Below are 21,608 nucleotides of genomic sequence, written 5' to 3'. Positions count from 1 at the left end.
TAGATCCTTCAGAGAGTCCTCCGTGGATGCACCCCACAAAAGCACGCTTCAAGGCGGGCAGAGTCCGGGCTGATCTCGCACGCTGAGCCGTCTCGATGAGGTCGGTGCAGATGTCCGGCTCAGGGCCCGGCTCACCGATCTTGCCAATGAAAACGTGGATTCCACCGAAGGGGATCCGGTACCTGTACTCGATTGAGCCGGCTTCGGGGCCCCAGCCTGCGTCGTTGATGTAGAGCTTGCCGCGACGACTCTTGGTCATCTGGCCCACAGCGTATCCCTTGAGCCCTTCGAAGCTGCCCTTCAAGAACTCAAATCCATCGTGCGCCTGCCCCACGGTGGGCGCCAACTGTCGTGGAATAGTCACGGCAGATGCCCTTGTGAAAGGACTTAGTCGTGGAGCCATCACAACTAGGAAGCTTAAAGATGTTAAAGCGGGACAAAGGACACGTGGGTTATACTGGACCGGCCCCTTACGGTGAAGGTAAAAGCCTACTCCAGTTGAGGTGGAATTACTAGGGTTTCGATGACCAGGGAGCCAATCCGCTATACCTGGCTACCGATTTTATGTTATCTCTCCTAAACCGCCGGCGGGTCATCCCCTTATATACACGGGTTGACGCCCCGCGGCCTACAGAGTCCCGGCCGGCTTATAAACAGAATCCGGCTCGGTAACTAGTTAATCTTGCCTTACAACACAAGTCACGCCATTACGACGGTTTATCACTACGGGCCTTAAATCACCTACGGGCTTTAGGCCCTTTATTGAACCGCCATCTTCAAGCTTGATATTGGGCTTCATATGATGAATTGCCATAACGTAACCCGGCCCCTCCTGGGCGGGTTACGCCAGTAGTTATATCCCCAACACTAGCCCTCGGAGGAAGTGGGAGACGAATACGACACTCTCGCCAGGTTCGGGAGTGGGAATGACCTGCCCTCGAGCAGGCAGCCTGTGCGAGATTTCGCCGGTCAAATACCTAGCCTCTCTTAGCTTCTTGATGTCCTCCTCTGTGATGGAGGAGGGCACCCACTGACCTTGAAGGTTGGATCCGGACATGATTGTAGGTCCGAAGCGCCTAGCCTAAGCCTTGGGTGTTGGAACTCGAGGTGGGGGGAGGATTCGATTGACCGCGAGAGGAAGGAGACAGGCCTAGGCCTCTTTATAAAGGGGACGAATATCAAGCGTCCTCCGCGTGGCCGTTTGGGACTTGCCTAAATCGAGGAGTCATACCAACGGGCACGATTGGGTTACCTATACCCGTATTGATGAGAATCCCGTGAAAAAAGGGACACGATCTCTGCTTCGACAGGACGTGCCAATAAAAACCACCTCGCAACACGTGTAGTGGCAGGCTTGGAAAAACGGTTCGTCATGACCAGACCACGGCAATACGTCACATTATGAAAAGCGGTCGGCAGATTGGATTTGTGGAAATATTATTCTCTCTACGGTGGTATGTGGAATTTGTTTGCAGAGCCGAACACTATCCTTGTGTTCAAAATCTTCTATGGAGTATTCGGAGGAGGAACCCGCCTTGCAATGCCGAAGACAATCTGCGCGCCGGACTCATCGTCATTGAAGCCTGGTTCAGGGGCTACTGAGGGAGTCCTGGATTAGGGGGTCCTCGGATAGCCGGACTATATCCTTTGGCCGGACTGTTAGACTATGAAGATACAAGATTGAAGACTTCGTCCCGTGTCCGGATGGGACTCTCCTTGGCGTGGAAGGCAAGCTTGGCGATACGGATATGTAGATCTCCTCCCTTGTAACCGACTCTGTGTAACCCTAGCCCCATCCGGTGTCTATATAAACCGGAGGGTTTAGTCCATAGGACAACAACAATCATACCATAGGCTAGCTTCTAGGGTTTAGCCTCTACGATCTCGTGGTAGATCAACTCTTGTAATACTCATATCATCAAGATCAATCAAGCAGGAAGTAGGGTATTACCTCCATCGAGAGGGCCCGAACCTGGGTAAACATTGTGTCCCCCGCCTCCTGTTACCATCCGCCTTAGACGCACAGTTCGGGACCCCCTACCCGAGATCCGCCGGTTTTGACACCGACAGCTGGGAGTTAATCTCCCGGATGACGCGGTCGTTGACAGAATCCTTCAGTCGCTCCCACCTAGCTACAAGAGTTTCATGATGAATTTCAATATGCAGGGGATGGAGAAAACCATTCCTGAGGTACATTCAATGCTGAAATCAGCGGAGGTGGAGATCAAAAAGGAACATCAAGTGTTGATGGTCAATAAAACCACTAGTTTCAAGAAAGGCAAGGGTAAGAAGAACTTCAAGAAGGACGACAAGGGAGTTGCTGCACCCGGTAAGCCAGTTGCCGGGAAGAAGCCAAAGAATGGACCCAAGCCCGAGACTCAGTGCTTTTATTGCAAGGGAAACAGTCACTGGAAGCAGAACTGCCCCAAGTACTTAGCGGATAAGAAGGCCGGCAATACCAAAGGTATATGTGATATACATGTTATTGATGTGTACCTTACCAGCACTCGTAGTAGCTCCTGGGTATTTGATACCGGTGCAGTTGCTCATATTTGTAACTCAAAATAGGAGCTGCGGAATAAGCGGAGACTGGCGAAGGACGAGGTGACGATGCACGTCGGGAATGGTTCCAAGGTTGATGTGATCGCCGTCGGCACGCTACCTCTACATTTACCTACGGGATTAGTTTTAAATCTCAATAATTGTTATTTAGTGCCAGCTTTGAGCATGAACATTGTATCTGGATCTCGTTTAATGCGAGATGGCTACTCATTTAAATCTGAGAATAATGGTTGTTCTATTTATATGAAAGATTGTTTTATGGTCATGCCCCGCTGGTCAATGGTTTATTCTTATTGAATCTCGAACGTGATGTTACACATATTCATAGTGTGAATGCCAAAAGATGTAAGGTTGATAATGATAGTCCCACATACTTGTGGCACTGCCGCCTTGGTCACATTGGTGTCAAACGCATGAAGAAACTCCATGCAGATGGACTTTTGGAGTCTCTTGATTATGAATCATTTGACACGTGCGAACCATGCCTCATGGGCAAAATGACCAAGACTCCGTTCTCCGGAACAATGGAGCGAGCAACCAACTTATTAGAAATCATACATACTGATGTGTGCGGTCCAATGAGTGTTGAGGCTCGCAGTGGTTATCGTTATGTTCTCACCCTCACTGATGACTTAAGTAGATATGGGTATATCTACTTAATGAAACACAAGTCTGAGACCTTTGAAAAGTTCAAGGAATTTCAGAGTGAGGTTGAGAATCAACGTGACAGGAAAATAAAGTTCTTACGATCAGATCGTGGAGGGGAATATTTGAGTCACGAATTTGGCACGCACTTAAGGAAATGTGGAATTGTTTCACAACTCACGCCGCCTGGAACACCTCACCGTAATGGTGTGTCCGAACGTCGTAATCGCACTCTATTGGATATGGTGCGATCTATGATGTCTCTTACCGATCTACCGCTATCATTTTGGGGTTATGCTATAGAGACTGCCGCATTCACTTTAAATAGGGCTCCGTCGAAATCCGTTGAGATGACATCGTATGAATTATGGTTTGGGAAGAAACCTAAGCTGTCGTTTCTGAAAGTTTGGGGATGCGATGCTTATGTCAAGAAACTTCAACCTGAAAAGCTCAAACCCAAATCGGAAAAATGTGTCTTCATAGGATACCCTAAGGAAACTATTGGGTATACCTTCTACCTCAGATCCGAAGGCAAGATCTTTGTTGCCAAGAATGGATCCTTTCTAGAGAAAGAGTTTCTCTCGAAAGAAGTAAGTGGGAGGAAAGTAGAACTTGATGAGGTATTGCCTCTTGAACCGGAGAGTAGCGCAGCTCAAGAAAATGTTTCTGTGGTGCCTGCACTGACTAGAGAGGAAGTTAATGATGATGATCATGAAACTTCAGATCAAGTTGCTATTGAACTTCGTAGGTCCACAAGGACACGTTCCGCACTAGAATGGTACGGAAACCCTGTTCTGGAAATCATGTTGTTAGACAATGGTGAACCTTCGAACTATGAAGAAGCGATGGCGGACCCAGATTCCGACAAATGGCTTGAAGCCATAAAATCCGAGATAGGATCCATGTACGAAAATGAAGTATGGACTTTGACTGACTTGCCCGATGATCGACGAGCCATAGAAAATAAATGGATCTTTAAGAAGAAGACATACGCGGATGGTAATGTAACCATCTATAAGGCTCGGCTTGTCGCTAAGGGTTATCGACAAGTTCAAGGGGTTGACTACAATGAGACCTTCTCACCCGTAGCAAAGCTGAAGTCCGTCCGAATCATGTTAGCAATTGCCGCATTCTATGATTATGAGATCTGGCAAATGGACGTCAAAACGGCATTCCTTAATGGTTTCCTTAAGGAAGAATTGTATATGATACAGTCGGAAGGTTTTGTCGATCCTAAGAATGCTGACAAGGTATGCAAGCTCCAGCGCTCAATCTATGGGCTGGTGCAAGCATCTTGGAGTTGGAACATTCGCTTTGATGAGATGATCAAAGCGTTTGGGTTTACACAGACTTATGGAGAAGCCTGTGTTTACAAGAAAGTGAGTGGGAGCTCTGTAGCATTTCTCATATTATATGTGGATGACATACTATTGATGGGAAATGATATAGAATTCTTGGAAAGCATAAAGGCCTACTTGAATAAGTGTTTTTCAATGAAGGACCTTGGAGAAGCTGCTTACATATTAGGCATCAAGATCTATAGAGATAGATCGAGACGCCTCATTGGTCTTTCACAAAGCACATACCTTGACAAGATATAGAAGAAGTTCAATATGGATCAGTCTAAGAAGGGGTTCTTGCCTGTATTGCAAGGTGTGAGATTGAGCACGGCTCAATGCCCGACCTCGGCAGAAGATAGAGAAAATACGAGTGTCATCCCCTATGCCTCGGCCATAGGGTCTATTATGTATGCCATGCTATGTACCAGACCTGATGTGAACCTCGCCATAAGTTTGGTAGGAAGGTACCAAAGTAATCCCGACATGGAACACTGGACAGTGGTCAAGAACATCCTGAAGTACCTGAAAAGGACTAAGGATATGTTTCTCGTTTATGGAGGTCACGAAGAGCTCGTCATAAAGGGTTACGTCGATGCTAGCTTCGACACAGATCTGGATGACTCCAAGTCACAAACCGGATACGTGTATATTTTGAATGGAGGGGCAGTCAGCTGGTGCAGTTGCAAGCAAAGCGTCGTGGCGGGATCTACATGTGAAGCGGAGTACATGGCAGCCTCGGAGGCAGCACATGAAGCAATCTGGATGAAGGAGTTCATTACCGACCTAGGAGTTATTCCCAATGCGTCGGGCCCGATGACTCTCTTCTGTGACAACACTAGAGCTATTGCCCTGGCCAAGGAGCCCAGGTTTCACAAGAAGACCAGGCATATCAAGCGTCGCTTCAACTCCATTCGTGAAAATGTTCAAGATGGAGACATAGATATTTGTAAAGTGCATACGGACCTGAATGTCGCAGATCCGTTGACTAAACCTCTTCCACGAGCAAAACATGATCAACACCAGAACTCTATGGGTGTTCGATTCATCACAATGTAACTAGATTATTGACTCTAGTGCAAGTGGGAGACTGTTGGAAATATGCCCTAGAGGCAATAATAAAATGGTTATTATTATATTTCCTTGTTCATGATAATTGTCTATTGTTCATGCTATAATTGTGTTATCCGGAAATCGTAATACATGTGTGAATACTCTAGTTGACTAGCTCGTTGATCAATAGATGGTTACGGTTTCCTGACCATGGACATTGGATGTCGTTGATAACGGGATCACATCATTAGGAGAATGATGTGATGGACAAGACCCAATCCTAAGCATAGCACAAGATCGTGTAGTTCGTCTGCTAAAGCTTTTCTAATGTCAAGTATCATTTCCTTAGACCATGAGATTGTGCAACTCCCGGATACCGTAGGAATGTTTTGGGTGTGCCAAACGTCACAACGTAACCGGGTGGCTATAAAGGTGCACTACGGGTATCTCCGAAAGTGTCTGTTGGGTTGGCACGAATCGAGACTGGGATTTGTCGCTCCGTGTGACGGAGAGGTATCTCTGGGCCCACTCGGTAGGACATCATCATAATGAGCTCAATGTGACCAAGGAGTTGATCACGGGATGATGTGTTACGAACGAGTAAAGAGACTTGCCGGTAACGAGATTGAACAAGGTATAGGGATACCGACGATCGAATCTCGGGCAAGTATCATACCGGTAGACAAAGGGAATTGAGTACGGGATTGATTGATTGAATCCCCGACATCGTGGTTCATCCGATGAGATCATCGTGGAACATGTGGGAGCCAACATGGGTATCCAGATCCCGCTGTTGGTTATTGGCCGGAGAGATGTCTCGGTCATGTCTACATGCCTCCCGAACCCGTAGGGTCTACACACTTAAGGTTCGATGTCGCTAGGGTTATAGGGAAAGTTTGTTCGTGGTTACCGAATGTTGTTCGGAGTCCCGGATGAGATCCCGGACGTCATGAGGAGTTCCGGAATTGTCCGGGGATAAAGATTTATATATGGGAAGTCCTTATTTGGTCGCCGGAAGTGTTCGGGGGTTTATCGGTATTGTACCGGGACCACCGAAAGGGTTCCGGGGGTCCACCGGGAGGGTCCACCTGCCCCGGAGGGCCCCATGGGCTGAATATGGAGGGGAACCAGCCCCTAGGTGGGCTGGGCGCCAAACCCCCCTAGGGCCCATGCGCCTAGGGTTGGGGGGAAACCCTAAAGGGGGCGCCCCCTTGGCTTGGGGGGCAAGCCTCCCCCCTTGGCCGCCGCCCCCCTCTAGATCCATCTGGAGGGGGCCGACCCCCCTCTCCCTTGCCCCTATAAATAGAGGGGAGGTGGGAGGGCAGCCGCACCACATCCAAGGCGCAGCCCTCCCCCTCTCCAACACCTCCTCCTCCTTCCGCGGTGCTTGGTGAAGCCCTGCTGGAGTACCACGCTGCTCCAACACCACCACGCCGTCGTGCTGCTGCTGGAGTTGTCTTCCCCAACATCTCCCTCTCTCCTTGCTGGATCAAGGCGTGGGAGACGTCACCGGGCTGCACGTGTGTTGAACGCGGAGGCGCCGTTGTTCGGCGCTTAGATCGGAATCAACCGCGATCTGAATCGCTACGAGTACGACTCCTTCATCTGCGTTCTTGTAACGCTTCCGCATCGCGATCTTCAAGGGTATGAATATGCATTCCCCTCTCTCTCGTTGCTACTCTCTCCATAGATGATCTTGGTGATGCGTAGAATTTTTTTAATTTCTGCAACGATCCCCAACAGGGGGGAGCGAGGTGGACCTCGATGCCATAGTCAGCAACTTGAGCACGGTGGCGCAACCATGGCGGAAGGTGCGAGCTCGGGGTTGCCATGGCCAGCACCGCGAGATCGAAAAGTAGGTCAAGCCCGGCGGTGTGGGCTCGGGATCGTGGCCATGCGGCTGATGCTATTCTCATAGCAGCTAACTTGGTGAGATTTTTGAAGGAGGATTGCCACTGATTTGGGCAGGATTGGCAATTGGGGGGAAGAAGATGCGTACAGATGAGAAAAGATCGGGAGTTGTGGTGGGGATAGTTTGGAGAGAGAGGGTGTGTGTGGGCCCCAAGGAGGTGGTGGCCTCCCGTCATTGCGTTGGGGAATTAACAATCGAAACCAATGCCTCAACTCTTTTTGCCCATGTGGAGGGCCGGGGTAGCAGGAATGTGCTGCCCCCATTGTACATGCCCTAAACTGCTCGATGCTTCACTATATCGTAAAAAAACTATACTTCACTGTAGTTGTGAAAAAACAGCAGGTCGCAACGCACGTTCAAGGCTCAAGCTCAAAATACAAGACCGCACAATCTGATTGCTAGCTCCCTCGTTTCCTTCGTACGGATTTTGTTGGATAAATTATCTATGGATATCGAGAGGCATCGTGCAGTGCCATGTTTTATCATACTCATAAAAAATGTAATTTATTCAATACACAACATTGATTTTTTCACCATGCCATGTTTGTTTGGGTAGATGCCTCTAACGAAAGTATGGATCCAGTTCATTCATCCCTAGCTTTCAGCCTCAATCAATGTACTTTTTTTATTTCTTTTACAATATGAAATTTTATTTTGTTTGTTGCGATCAATACTTCCAAACACAAGTTGCATTAATCCTTGTAACTAGTAGGTCTAATAAGACTAACGATCTTACTAGTTTGGTTGGGGACCGAGGCAAGTTGTGTATTTGCATGTGTGTGTGTACTGATCATTGCCCGCAATTAAAAACTCCTACGGATGCCATAAACTTTAAGATCATCCACTCGATGGAAAATGCCGCTTGCTATAAACATCTGCACTTGGGGGCCCAACACCTTTCTACATTGAGGAAGCATGAGGTGGCGGCTGGCAACGCGTGCCCGGGACAGGCCGAGGCAGGAACACCACCGACTTGTCATCTCTCTAATTCAAATTATGATTTCCATCTTCTTCAACTTAAATTATGATCTTGCCTTCAAGGTAAGAATTAGTTTAACTGTGAGTGTGAATGGAAAATTAGAATGTATAAATTTAGACTAATGATTAATGATTACTATGGTTTCATTCGAAGTAACAATTGATAAACTAAACTTCTTTTAGTGTAGAATTGTTGTAAAATTAATCTTATCGATATGTCTTCTTGATAAATTATATACTGGTGTGCGGTGGTGAAGCTAGATGAAATCTGTCGAGGGAAAGCCAAAGACAGAATTTGGGTTGAAAAATTAAACTTACTGATACGTTCTTTTAATAAATTATATACTAGTATGCAGTGGCGGAGTTAGATGAAATTTATCGGGGGAGGGCCAAAGACTAAATATGAGGGTCGGGGAAAGGTTATTTTTTCCCATCTAATCCCTCTCATAAATAATTCATTGGGGGGAGGGGGCATTGGCCCCCTCAGGTAAATATCTCGGCCTCTGCTAGTATGTAGGTATTCATGGTGTAAACAATTTTATACAAATTAGACATACCCGGGACAAACTCTAATTAACAGGTTTGTCGGGCAGTATAATTCAATGCTTCCAAGTCCCCTGTCCTTCACATAAGTCCTACTTGAAGATTTACTATCCATACTCCACACGCGTTGATCGTAAGCCTCGCCGCTGATCCGTTTGACGTGTCGAGGAAGACCGCCTAGTCGCGGAACTACACCGCACGCTCCAACAACATCGTGCCGCTCGATGGAGCCACAGAGGACGCGCTGAGCAGACGCTCGGGCAGACGAGGGGGCACTCAAAGGTGGGCATGGTGGTTGCCTTCAAGAACCGGGAGCACCTCCGTTGTGGCATGACCTTCTACTCACCAGCTGCACCTCCATGTCCAAGCTCTAGGTAGCTAGGATGGAGTGAAATTTGATTTAAACTTTGAGGTTGTAGAGCTTGTCGAAACGAATCCTCACCTTCAAATCCCCATACCCTGTCCTTTGCAATCCCGGTTGGTTTCAATTTCCTAACTAGCATAAAAAAGGCCGAGATGGATGGGTTAGGCAGTAGTGGGTCCCACGGATCGACCCGTCTTTGGTCCAGCCAGACCGCCTCCCACTCGCAGTCTGCACGCACTTGCTGCGTAGACGATGGACGGGGGGTGTCGTATGTGGCGTTTTCTACGAGTGAAGTCTAAAATAAACCCTCAAGTTGTAGTTGTAGACCATGACTAAAACAAACCCCAACGTTTAAATCCCTGAAGTCGGTACCCTGACCTTGCCGACCCCGGTCATTTTGAACCTTGAGGTCCTATCCAAACAGAGGATTCCTACATTTTTTCCGATAAAGGGCGATTTTATTATCTCAGAATGTAGCATCAAGGGGATACAAAACATTATGAGTAACACCCGGCCTCTGCATAACTGAGATGCACACAGCCAAATCCAAAAGTCTGACAAAAAACATGAAATATAAACCGACATATCGGCAACAGTAAAGTCCTATAGACCGACACTATGCCTATGTCGAAGGTGGTGGTGGATCGATCCGGAGGTTATGCTGCCACCCATGTTGGGAAAAAACCTCCGTAACCACCTGCTGCAACCGCGTACACACCGCCTTGAACAGCGATTGGTGCTCCGATCGTTGTAGCATAGACCACGTATGAAGCGATCGCGTACAACGGAAAATAACCTGCAGAGGAGAAGCATTTTTTCCATTAAAAACCAAATCGTTTCTACATAGCCAGAGCGACCAAATCAAGGCGTACGCTCCCACCCTTATAAGCGCTTTAAACCTATTTGGAATACCGTCCAACCAGTGACCAAATATATTGGCAACACTTGTGGGCGGATATAAATTTGACGCTATTTGGATGATTGACCACGTAGAACGTGCAAACTTGCATTGGAATAAGAGGTGTTTGATTGTCTCGTCATGAGTACAAAAACAACACTTCTTACTCCCTGGCTAGTTGCGTCGTGCGAGGTTGTCTTTGGTCAACACAACTCCCTTATGAAGATACCACATGAAAATTTTCACTTTTAGTGGAATCTTGGACTTCCAAATTTTCTTGTCATTACTCACTGGTACCTCAGAATGTGTGAGCGCACGGTACATAGAGTCTACTGTAAAAGACCCTGATGTAGTAAGGTTCCAGCGAAACACATCCCGACCTTGTGTCAGGTTAATCGAATCCAACCGGGACAAAAGATTATGCCATGACAGAAGTCTAGGGCCAATCAAATCCCGCCTAAACGAAATGTTCGGCGGGGATGAACTGAGCACGTGCGCAATAGTGTTGTTCTTATCGCGAGCAATGTTATATAAGGCTGGATATTGTTCTCTGAGACTGGCATTGCCTAGCCAGATGTCTTCCCAGAATCGAATCTCCGACCCGTCTTTTATCGCGAAAGACCCAAAGCAAAAGAGATGTTTCTTTGCCGCCATTAGGCCAGCCCAGAAGTGCGAGTCACCAGGTTTCCAATATGCCTGGGACACCGCCTTTTGGCCTAGATACTTGTTGCGCAACATGGTTTGCCAAACACCATCCTTAGTAAGAAGTTTGAACAACCATTTACTGAGCAAGGCCTCATTCTTGACCTGTAGGTCATGAATTCCAAGGCCGCCTTGGTCTTTTGGCCTACAAACCATGCTCCATTTGGCCAACCGATATTTTTTCTTTTCTCCATCTCCTTGCCAAAAAAATCTGGATCTAAAATAATCCAATCTTTGCAGGACCCCTTTTGGGAGTTGGAAGAAAGAAAGCATATAGAGAACCATATTTGTGAGAACGGAGTTAATCAAAACCAGCCGTCCTCCAACTGAGAGCAGCTTGCCTTTCCAACTGCTCAATCGTTTCTCTAGACGCTCCTCTACATGCTTCCACTCTGTAATGGTGAGACGCCGATAATGGATCGGTATTCCCAAATATTTAATCGGGAATTGGCCATGTGCGCAACCAAAGAGGTCAGCATAATCGGCAGCCGCCTCAACGGCTTCTCCAAAGCAGAAAAGTTCACTTTTATGGAAGTTAATTTTGAGACCCGACATTTGCTCAAACGCTGAGAGCAAGAGTTTTAGGTTTCGAGCCTTGTCTAGGTCATGTTCCATAAAAAGAATTGTGTCATCGGCGTATTGCAGAATAGAGAGGCCACCATCCACAAGATGTGGCACTACTCCTTCTATCTGGCCGTCCTGCTTAGCACGCTCAATCAGAATAGCCAACATGTCAGCAACAATGTTAAATAACATTGGAGACATGGAGTCACCCTGTCGTAGTCCTTTTTTTGTCTGAAAGTAATGGCCTACATCATCATTGACTTTGATGGCCACACTACCTCCAGTTACAAAATTTTGGATCCACTGACGCCATTTATCGGAGAAACCTTTCATTCTTAGGGCTTGTTGGAGGAAAGACCATTTGACCTTGTCATAGGCTTTTTCAAAGTCAATTTTGAAAACTACTCCACTCATGTTTTTCCAGTGCATCTCGTGAACGGTCTCATGCAAAATTACTACGCCATCGAGTATATTCCTTCCTTGCATGAACGCCGTTTGAGATGGCCGAACAACATGATCAGCTACCGAGTTTAACCTATTTGTGGCCACTTTGGTGAAAATCTTGAAGCTAACATTAAGGGGGCAAATGGGTCTGAACTGTTGGATCCGTTCGGCCTCCTTAATCTTGGGCAACAAGACAATCTCGCCAAAATTAAGTCTAAATAGGTCTAGGCGGTCGGCATGAAGACAATTGAACAAATCCAAAAGGTCGGTCTTGATGATGAGGATTCCTACATGGCACCGGGAAAGACCGGGATCGATGAGTCAGCTAACACCTGCAGCTGCAGGTGGGTTCAAAAATCTTGTTTGTTGCTGTGTGGATGCAGCTCCTGCACGGCGGTGGACTGCACCCTCATGATGCGAGCGGGCACGGGAGCTGCGTGACTCGCAACCATTCATGGCTGTGCCAGGATCGCCGAGTGGTTTACTAGGACCTGCTCATTCACGGTGCTGGCCATGGCGATGGCGGCACAGATGGCTTCCTACACCAACGAGCGAGCTGCCGACGGTCTCACCGGCTTCTGCATCGCCTGGGCTGCCGCGAGTCTTGCCGACCATCGTGTCGCTGGCTCGCTGCTAGACACCGCGATGTGCTGCACGCCGGGGTCACCGGGATGATCCCATAACATTTGTATCTGGCTCCGACTATTGATGCCATGCACCGGCTCGACGTACCGGTACCGCACGACCTCGGGGACCAAGGCCAGACGTGTCCTGGCGTGGACGCTGCCGCGGAAGGCCTCGGCCGGACGCGGAGGCGGAGCCCGACGGAGCGCACTGGCACAAGTCCTGTCCCGTGTCGCCTGTCAACTCCATGTCGTGCTTGCTGCGAGGCATACCTAATACCGATGGTAGTCGAATGGGCATGACGGCGGCTCGCAGGTGAGCAGGTGACAGTCATTAATTTGGTCAAAGACAGAAATCCCCGCCTCCCACTGTCATCAAATCCCGTCCTAAAAACGGCGGAAGGTTCAAAACAACCGGGATCAGAAAGGTCAGGGTATTTGGACGTCGAGGTTTATTTCAGTCGAGCTCTACGACTTGAAGGTTTATTTCAGACTTTACTCCGTTTTCTCCTGCGGATGGCACGGAGCGCGCCGCGCGGAGGGCGGCCGCAGGAACAGAGCGGATGGCGCGGACAGCGGGTGTGCGCTTCTTCTCCTGAGACGACGGCTCCGGAGCGTGATCCGAGCGGCGGTGTGCATGGCGAGGCCGGGACGCCGAAACACCACCGCTTGATGCACGGCTGATCCCGGCGTACCAACACCTTCACCTTGTGTGTGTTCGCGCAGCACACCAACGGCAACAGAGGACTTCGCCGGGCTCCCGATCGAGTCCCGCCCGTGCCCGTGCGTGCCGCTGCATCTGCACCATGGGCCGTATCAGTGGCGGCATGGCCGGCGTGCAGCACCTGCACCGCCTCCCGTGCCGCCGTCCCGTCCCGTCCAGCAGCGCCACCGCCTTCTCCCTCCCGTTCCCGTCCATCCGCCGCGACGGCCACAACCATCTCGTACCGCTAGGCCACCCGGGAGCTCGCCCAGCTTCCGCGCCGCCGGCCCGTGCACGTTGTCGCTCGTAGATCAGCAGGCTCGCTACGCCGTCCTCTCCTCACTCGTCCTGCTGCACAGCAGCAGCTTCACCACGTTCACGGACTGGATCGACCTCACCATGCTAACTTGAGCGTCCAACTCGTGGCATGGTCCAGGCGGGGTGGGTGCCGCAGGTGGCAGAGTTGGCGCACCGCGCGACGGCCGAGTTCCTGACGCCACCATGACTGGGGCTCCACCGTGGAGAGCTCCGCCTCCGTGTTCGGTCCGGCGATGCTCCCGTTCGTGCTCGGCCAGCCTCTCGTCACGCGCGCCATGGCAAAGAAGGGGGTCGACGTCGAGGTGGCGAGGGACGACGGCGACGCATGGCTGTGGTGGCCGTACGTGCTGCAGCTAGCACCAGTACGCGATGCTGGCTTCGAGGTTCGAGCTCGGCAACGTCGCCGTCGGACGTCGGTGTGCAGGGCGAATGCACACAAGGTGCTCGATAAAATGCTGTGCTGTGTAAAAGAGAGATTAGAGGAGAGAGAAAAATCTTGTGGGTTAAACTCATTTGAGACAAGGGTCACTCGTTACAAGCATTCTGTTTCTTCTCAGCAAAGATCGTCTGATAAGCATGCAAATAGATTCTAGATGATCGAACCCTATGTTACGATGAAAACCGCCAGCATGCGGTACTTCATAATAATCTTGATGAGCATGGATTATACATCACTGATGATTTATATTTGATGTGCAGAACTTGCGCCTGGCTAGGTAGTGTCTTTTTTTTTCCGCAAAAAAAGGTAGTGTCTTTTTACTCATCTATCAGTGATCCGCCACCATTTTTATTGCCACAGCAAGAGACACCACATCAAGTTACAGCACGGTATATCTACACCCGACACCCTACGGTGAGTACATGAACAACACAACATCAGGTTTCCGTCCTGTCCCATCCAAATTTTGCTCCTTCGGCCGCTTCATACACAAATTTTGCTCCTTGGCCGCTTCATACACACGATCAAATGCTTTTGCAACGGTGCCTGCAAACAAAAATTTCAGCCTCAATTATACGTTTTAGGGATTCATAACTTGTTATAGATATGCTATAGGTGCACTAGACTAGATTATCTGAAAGAAGGGATAGATATGAGGTACAGTCAAGTGGTCAGTTTTCCAGGTTCGCCGATGATAATAGTTGATGATGCTGTGGGAACGAATAACTACTCACTAATCCCGATTCATGATTTCTTACTTATCACTACATTATTATGAAAAACCTAATGTGAAGTTGTTGTCCTTTTCAACATAGTTAATAATGCTGCAAAGCTTAATAATTCTTTTTTTGCGGGAAGAAAGCTTAATAATACTTATCACCGAGGCTATATAACAATCACTCTCGCCGTATCTCAACTAATATATCGACATGGGAAAACTGGAAACCAGAATACTTTGGCCTTACCTTCTGAATCTCGGACTCCCAATTTCTACGTTCTTGTCTTCGGACCCCTACGACTTCTGAATCTGTAGGGAATCATAATGGCCAAAACCATGATACAGAACTTGTATTGGATCTTCTTTACCATACTCTTGGCCATATTCAGCAATAGTTATTAAGCCACCCACATCTTCATCATGCATATACACAGTTATTGGCATCCTGTGTAAACAAAGTAATTAAAGGCTCTTCTTGCTTCATGGACTGTACTGCTTAAATGCATGTTGACCGAGTACTGAGCATGCATCAAATCAAGAAGGAACCTTCTCTTTGCATTAACATGAGAGAACTTCTTAGCTACTCCCTCAGTAAACTAATATAAGAGCATTTTAGAATACTAAAGTAGTGATCTAAACGCTCTTATATTAGTTTACAGAGGGAGTATCTAATTTTAACTGTCACTGGAATTTAGCCAACTTCACTGAAGGTTGTGTACTCAATCTATTTTGAATAAATTCCTAGGAAGCAAATATTTCGAATATTATCCCTACTGGTATCTATCCTTTGTAAATGATTTCACATAAGCATAGTAGGAAAAGGTCGCAGACAAAATAGAGTCAACTCTTTGCATTAAGCTATTTAGCTCCACAGATATAGATATTAGCTAACAAAACATAAGTAAGTCTTCATATTTCATTGCTGGTAGCCACCCTTGGTATCCATGAAGAAGAATGCATAACAGGTCCAATTACTTACTGGAGAACATGTGAAGCCATGAACAGTTCTGGCTCACCACCCCACACATGTGGCTGTCTAATCTGGGAAACGTATGTATCAAAATCACCCTCAACAAACCTGTCCGTCATTGATGCAAGGAAATGCAGCAGTTGAAAACGTATCAATAATAAGGGAATAATTATCAATACCGCATTTACATTTTAAAACCAGAAGAGCAAACATAACAGTAAGAGTGCGCATCAACTAACCATTCAGTCTCTTCTCGTCTAGTGACAAATTCATCGGCAACCTGTACAATGATGGATTTGTATAGAAGCTTTAGAGAATGAAAGGCAATTGCAGCAGGAGCAAAATACCTAGAAACACTCCACACATACCATTGACCTCAATTCATCAGCTAGCTTTCTCTGAAGATATTCATTAGGGATAGGTTTCCCTGAGCGGATGCATGCCCCATGAACCACGGAGCGGAATAAACATCTTCCATCTCCTGGAATGCCTGGCAAATCCAGGTAAAACAGTCACAAGCATTAGCTTATTGACATATCCGCAAACATAAATATTATAAAGGCATTCAATTTTTTTAACAAAAGCAATTATTAAGCCTAACACAAATGCATTTCTCACCGGTGACAGAATAATCCGTGTAGACTTTCTTCCCATGGGAAGATGATGCTGAAGTATCTGCACAGTTGATCTTTCTGTCCACAGGCATCTTGGCTTTGGCGATCCCAGAAACTGAAAAACCAAAGCAGAGCCCACCGGCCGTAGCTCCTATCTTCTGATGCACACCACCCCATTTCCAACTAATACCCGAGATTTTTTCGCGTGAAAGCATGTCGAGCTTTGCAGTTAGACTACCCTCTCTGGTTGACAATCCGCGACGCAATCGTCGGCCCACTAAGCTGACAAAGTACTTCAGACTCTGTGCTTCAGAAGATCTCATATTCTTATTATGAGAAGAATCGGCTACACCCAATGTCATATGAGAACGGCTTGACTGCGGTCGGGAGCAGTTCCATAAGACCATACTCTGTGTGGCTCCTCCTTGAAACTGAATGGAATGAGCATACATACTACTTGAGGCAGATCGCCGCAAACAGACTGCAGGTGAATAGAGCCGCATCCAGCTCGAATAGTATCAGCTGCACATATGCAGAGAAATGACAGTAAGAATTAGTGGAACATGATACCGCTGTTTTATACTTATAAAAAATAGAAATAATGAGTAGATCAATACTAGTCCAGTTGACATCTAGTACTCAACACGCAACGGTGAACACCAGGTATTAAGCCGAAACACTGCCCACAACAAGTACTAAGATAACTGCACATCTGCACTCCCAAGCATACTCTCATGAAAGTTGTGGACTGACAGACTCGATTGCCTGGCAAACAACACAACGCGTGGTATCCTTTTCTTGCTCTACATAATCCAAATCTGATGTCATCTTGAAGAAACACTAGAAACTAAATTATGAATTCCCAAGCAGAGGAAGCAAATGATTATTTGCAAGAGTGTCGCCCAACATTCAGAAGTTATCCGATTATGGTCGGCAACAGGAACCGGCACGATGCCAATCATACGAGAGGGAGCAAGAATGCCCCACCCCGCCGTTCTACTAAAAAATTGCAGCAAAATGCAGGTGAAATCTCTTGTGAATAACGTCGCGTCGCGCCATGAACCAAATCGGAGTTCTCGTGAAAAACACAGAGCAGTAACAACGGGCATACGAGGCAGAAGCGGGCATTACCGACGTGATTCGAGGGAGGGAGAATTCCCAATGACGCAGGCGAACGGGGAGGAGGAGCGGGGTTCAGGTCTATGATATGAGATTTGCCTTCCCCTTCCTTGGGCGGTGGGGAGAAGTGAGCGCGAGGAGAAATGGTAAGCGCTTCGGCGGGGCAACGAACCAAGCGAGCGGGCGGGCGGGCGGGCGTTTGCTTGGAGGCGGAACAATGGCGGCAGGAGGAGGAGAAAGAGTATATATGGGACTAATGGGAGCAAGCGGCGAGCTCGGATTTCCCAGGCTCCAGAGGATTCCAGAACCAACCCTTTTTTTTTAGAAATATTCCTTTTTTTTAGGGTATTTTAGAAATATTCCAGAACCAACCAGGACGAGGAAGAAGGAAGGCATGGATGGGCTTCATCTGTAGAGCTGGAGTGGGCCATACATTCGGGCTCAGAAACAAGGGCAAATCACATATGGCGCCTTAAGCGCCGGATTTAGCACGCTTGCGGCCCAATTAGTTTTTAGCTTTTTCATTTTCCTTTTTTAGTTTTCAATTTGATTTTCCATTTTTTTCTTGTCTATTTTTTTTCCTTTTTTCTGATTTTTAAAAATGCATGATGATTATTTTTCAAAATTTATGAAATTTTTCAGAATTTATTAAATTAAAAAACCTGTGAATGTTTAAAAAAATCGATGAACTTTTTCAACTTTAATGAACATTTTTCAATTGTGGGACATTTTTCAAAATCGCTGAATTTTTTTCTCAGATTTGTGAACCTTTTCTAAAAAATTGATGAAATTTTTTATTTTTATTTTCTCTAAAAGTTAACAATCAACTATTTGACTAGTCGACTAGCCAATGGTCGGCTGGTTGAACCAGGCGACCGAGGGCGAGCGAGCGAGTTTTTTTTTTGAGAAAGCTGATATTAGCTGGGCCGGCCCATAGCGCGTGTGCATGCCGGCCCATAGCGCGTGGGCATGAGCGCTAGCTGAGGTTGTTGGCGCCACAAGCGTCGCATAGGAACTCCCCGAACACCGCTCAAAAAAAAAAAGGAACTCCCCGAACAAGAATGCATGCTTCTACTCCTGTGCAGAGGAAAAAAGAGAGCACGGACCAGACCACCAATCCGTTATCAATGTACACAGTACATAGCATACTGGCCTGGTCTTTGAACAGTCAGCATGCATTGCATTGCACGTTCACAAATCATTAACTACTGTACACAAACATCTTTTCAGAAACACGGTACAAAATTGGTTCCACAAGAAGACACCTAACCATGTGAGTTACGCTCGCCCATACACATATATGGAATTCGATCTTAGTTAATTGGACGACGACGGTGGCGACAAATCGTTGTAGCCCCGAAGCTCAAGCCTGCCCTCGTACTCCTTGGGCAGCTGGGACTCGTCGATGGAGTCACGGAGCGTGGCATCGAGGTCCCAGCTGCCGGCGACGAACACAAACTTCTCCTTGGTCTTATCATCAATGAAGGGGTACAACATCTTCCATGCCGCCATGATCACGTAGGGAACGTGGATCAGGAGCACCCTCCCCAGCCGCTCCGGGTAGCAGCTCTGCATGATATCCAACGCCGCCACATATGCTCGGATGTCGCAATTCGCGTACCCCCAACCCCGAAGGTCCCCCACAACCGCAAACTTTTCTTGTCCTGTCCGCAACCTGTCTCGGCATAATAAAACACACATGCCTATCAGTATATTCCAGCTAGATTGCTTGTGTCTTCAACTAATATACCTGGTGCAGGTGTTGTCGAGGATGTAGATGACGTAGCGCTTGAACTCATCGAGGTCGCGCTTGGCGGGGAAGTGACGAGCGAGGAAGAGGTACACCAGCGGGCGTCCCTTCTCGTCGAAGCCTTGCATATAGAGCTTCTCCTGCACGAGCTCAACGTGCACCTCATCATCAGTGATGGAACCGTGTGGCTTGGCGGTGCGTTTCCAGCTCAAGTACTTGAGCAACATTGCCGGCGCCTTGTCGATATTGTGGTCACGGGCCCGCAAGAACCTCCGCGGAGCAAAGTCGTCTTCCTCCTGCATGTGGTATGCATGTATGCGAGGATAAAAAATGGAAGCAATGTCCGACTCGAGTGCACATGCTTAGTAGATAGTACCTTCCTTCTGCAAGGTATATTAGCTTGTTTACTCTGACCATCAATTGAATCGGTAGTTTAAAGGTATGCTTATCGTGATATATAACTTTTTTTAGTTGAGATATGTTAGTTTCAAAATATTATATAGCTTGTTTACTATGAAAATCAGTAGTTTAAAGGTATTCTACATAAAGATGATGGATCATTTGATCGAGCGGCCAATTGAATTTTATGTTCTGTGAAGAATTAAATAGCAACAAAATTTCATGTCTCCTTTGGTTTATAGGAATTTTGTAGAAATTTTATAGGATATGATTTTCATAGAAAATTTCCTTTCGAGTCATTTGGTTTATAGGAATCTATTCTTATTCCTATGTAAAATTGGTTCCTATTATTCACATTTCAAATTTTTAGAAGAAACAAAAACATTAGCTTAGATCAGGAAAAAAAGTTATCCTATGGACCATTTTTCTTGTAGGAATTGAGATATATGGCATCTCATTTCCTATGATTTTTGTATTCATACGGTGTTCCTATCATATGAGCTAGATGAGAGGAGGCCCCAAAGATTTGCTCTGTTACGGTTAACCGTAGTATGTGTCAACGTCTGGCTAGCTAGCTCGGACCGAAGATAGGACGGATGGCACATGGCAGTAGCTGGTCCTGTCTCACGCCATCAACGCCAAAAGCGACCGGCAACCACTCGCGGATCGACTTGACCAGCAGTGTGGATCAGATAAAACCTGGTGTCAACACGTGTATCTACGTGTCTCCTAACCTGAATACTTCTAGTGGCTCGTTGTCCGTTGGTTAGCCATGTACTACGTACTCGAAGTTGCAACACAAGGAGAGCTGTGATCTCATCAGTGTGTGTGTGTGTGTGTGTGTGTGCAAGGCTGAATTGGCTGATTGCCATGAGAGGAAACGAGTTCTGTGAACCGAGGTGCGTGTGAGCTGCATGCTATGGGAGGCAACTGAACCAAGAAGCTACTCGATCGCGGGCAAGTTGGTGAGGACTGAGGAGGAAGGAGATGGTACGTACCTTGGCAGCGGGGTCCTGGGCCTCGACCACGGCCCTCAGGCCTCAGCTCGGCCACCTTCTTCCACTCCGTCGCGTCGCCGCCGTTCTGCTCATCAGCACCGCGATCCATGCATGCAGCCGCCGGGCCTCCTCGATCGATAAGCCGGACTGATTGCCGAAATTTGAGAGAGAGATAGGCGGGCGGGACAAGTCACCAGTGGCTGCTGCTGGCTAGACCGGTAGAGAGCGCCCGGGAGGCTTGGTGGAGTAGCAGGAGAAGAGAAGGCGGAGACCGAGACCGAGATCGTACGAGCTGCAGCTGGAAGGAGCGAGAGATATATGGAGGTACGGCTGCGAGCCGGCGAGGTGCTGTTTCGTCGCCATGGAGTCGGGTGGAACTGAAATTGACGCCAACCTGCCTGCCGCGTCACCATGCACCTCTGGCCGACTATTCATGGAGCGCGGCGCGTAGGGCGGGAAGTGAGACGGACGCGCGACCGTGCGTTTTCTCTTCCACAATTAATTGAGCCCATCCATGTCGTCGGATACCCAAATCTATCGCAAGTTAATTCAGATTGCTGCCGCACACATTCCCTACTGTTTCTTATCCCCCACAAAGTCAAGGCCATATATTAAAGTCGTTCAAGCCTTACGTAATAACCCTTATAGAAAGAACTCAGATCCTTACGGCTTAGGCAGTAATGCTACACCTACATAAGGATTTCTATGTAATTAACGTAACTGATTAGGTGGCATGTTTAGGGGCGAAGAGATAAGTTAAGGCAAGTTACGTAACTTTACATAGGTCGTACGTAGGTCTAGCATTTTTGCGGCTTAGGCATATCGGCGCGATCTTCCTCGTCCACCCGCCGTCTGCGCGCCATGAACAAAGGTCAATGCCGCCTCTTGATCTCCAAAGTACCCTCGCATTTAGGGTAACGTTATGTATATATGCTAAAGTTGTATTTAAACACGG

At 47.6% G+C, this 21,608-nt stretch overlaps 2 protein-coding genes across 4 annotated transcripts; both read right to left on the bottom strand.

Annotated features, from left to right (window-relative positions):
• Positions 1-14,359: 14,359 nt before the first annotated feature.
• Positions 14,360-17,821, bottom strand: LOC109762178 (uncharacterized). Of its 2 annotated transcripts, none has more exons than XM_020321001.4 (7): positions 17,519-17,821; positions 16,392-16,909; positions 16,142-16,263; positions 16,013-16,053; positions 15,783-15,881; positions 15,051-15,248; positions 14,360-14,631 (listed from the first exon to the last, which is right to left on the bottom strand). In XM_020321001.4, the coding sequence occupies exons 2-6, from the start codon at positions 16,888-16,890 to the stop codon at positions 15,098-15,100; spliced, it is 912 nt and encodes a 303-aa protein (XP_020176590.1). In that variant the 5' UTR covers positions 16,891-16,909; positions 17,519-17,821; the 3' UTR covers positions 14,360-14,631; positions 15,051-15,097. The 2 variants fall into 2 exon arrangements, with proteins under 2 accessions (XP_020176590.1, XP_073354437.1); XM_073498336.1 differs by having other exon boundaries at positions 17,679-17,700.
• An 886-nt stretch (positions 17,822-18,707) lies between these two features.
• On the bottom strand, positions 18,708-21,270 carry LOC109762167 (phosphatidylinositol transfer protein PDR17). 2 transcript variants are annotated; one of them, XM_040391039.3, is made up of 3 exons: positions 20,654-21,269; positions 19,257-19,552; positions 18,708-19,181 (listed from the first exon to the last, which is right to left on the bottom strand). In XM_040391039.3, the coding sequence occupies exons 2-3, from the start codon at positions 19,481-19,483 to the stop codon at positions 18,824-18,826; spliced, it is 585 nt and encodes a 194-aa protein (XP_040246973.1). In that variant the 5' UTR covers positions 19,484-19,552; positions 20,654-21,269; the 3' UTR covers positions 18,708-18,823. The 2 variants fall into 2 exon arrangements, with proteins under 2 accessions (XP_040246973.1, XP_045085206.1); XM_045229271.2 differs by having other exon boundaries at positions 19,257-21,270.
• Positions 21,271-21,608: the final 338 nt, after the last annotated feature.

Source organism: Aegilops tauschii, chromosome 5 (genome assembly GCF_002575655.3).
Source record: "Aegilops tauschii subsp. strangulata cultivar AL8/78 chromosome 5, Aet v6.0, whole genome shotgun sequence".
Taxonomy (NCBI): domain Eukaryota; kingdom Viridiplantae; phylum Streptophyta; class Magnoliopsida; order Poales; family Poaceae; genus Aegilops; species Aegilops tauschii.
The sequence above is the reverse complement of the archived record's forward strand: the minus strand, read 5'-3'. Positions and strand labels throughout refer to the sequence as shown.

Bases quoted from the DNA above. Each gene is read 5' to 3' on its own strand.
- LOC109762167 (XM_045229271.2), bottom strand. From the start codon at position 19,558: ATGCAGGAGGAAGACGACTTTGCTCCGCGGAGGTTCTTGCGGGCCCGT. The intron at 19,182-19,256 runs GTATATTAGTTG...ATGCCGAGACAG, and splicing joins CTCGACAACACCTGCACCAG to GTTGCGGACAGGACAAGAAA.
- LOC109762178 (XM_020321001.4), bottom strand. From the start codon at position 16,890: ATGCGGCTCTATTCACCTGCAGTCTGTTTGCGGCGATCTGCCTCAAGT. The intron at 16,054-16,141 runs GTATGTGTGGAG...ATCATTGTACAG, and splicing joins CTGATGAATTGAGGTCAATG to GTTGCCGATGAATTTGTCAC. The intron at 15,249-15,782 runs GTAAGTAATTGG...TTGTTTACACAG, and splicing joins ATGGCTTCACATGTTCTCCA to GATGCCAATAACTGTGTATA.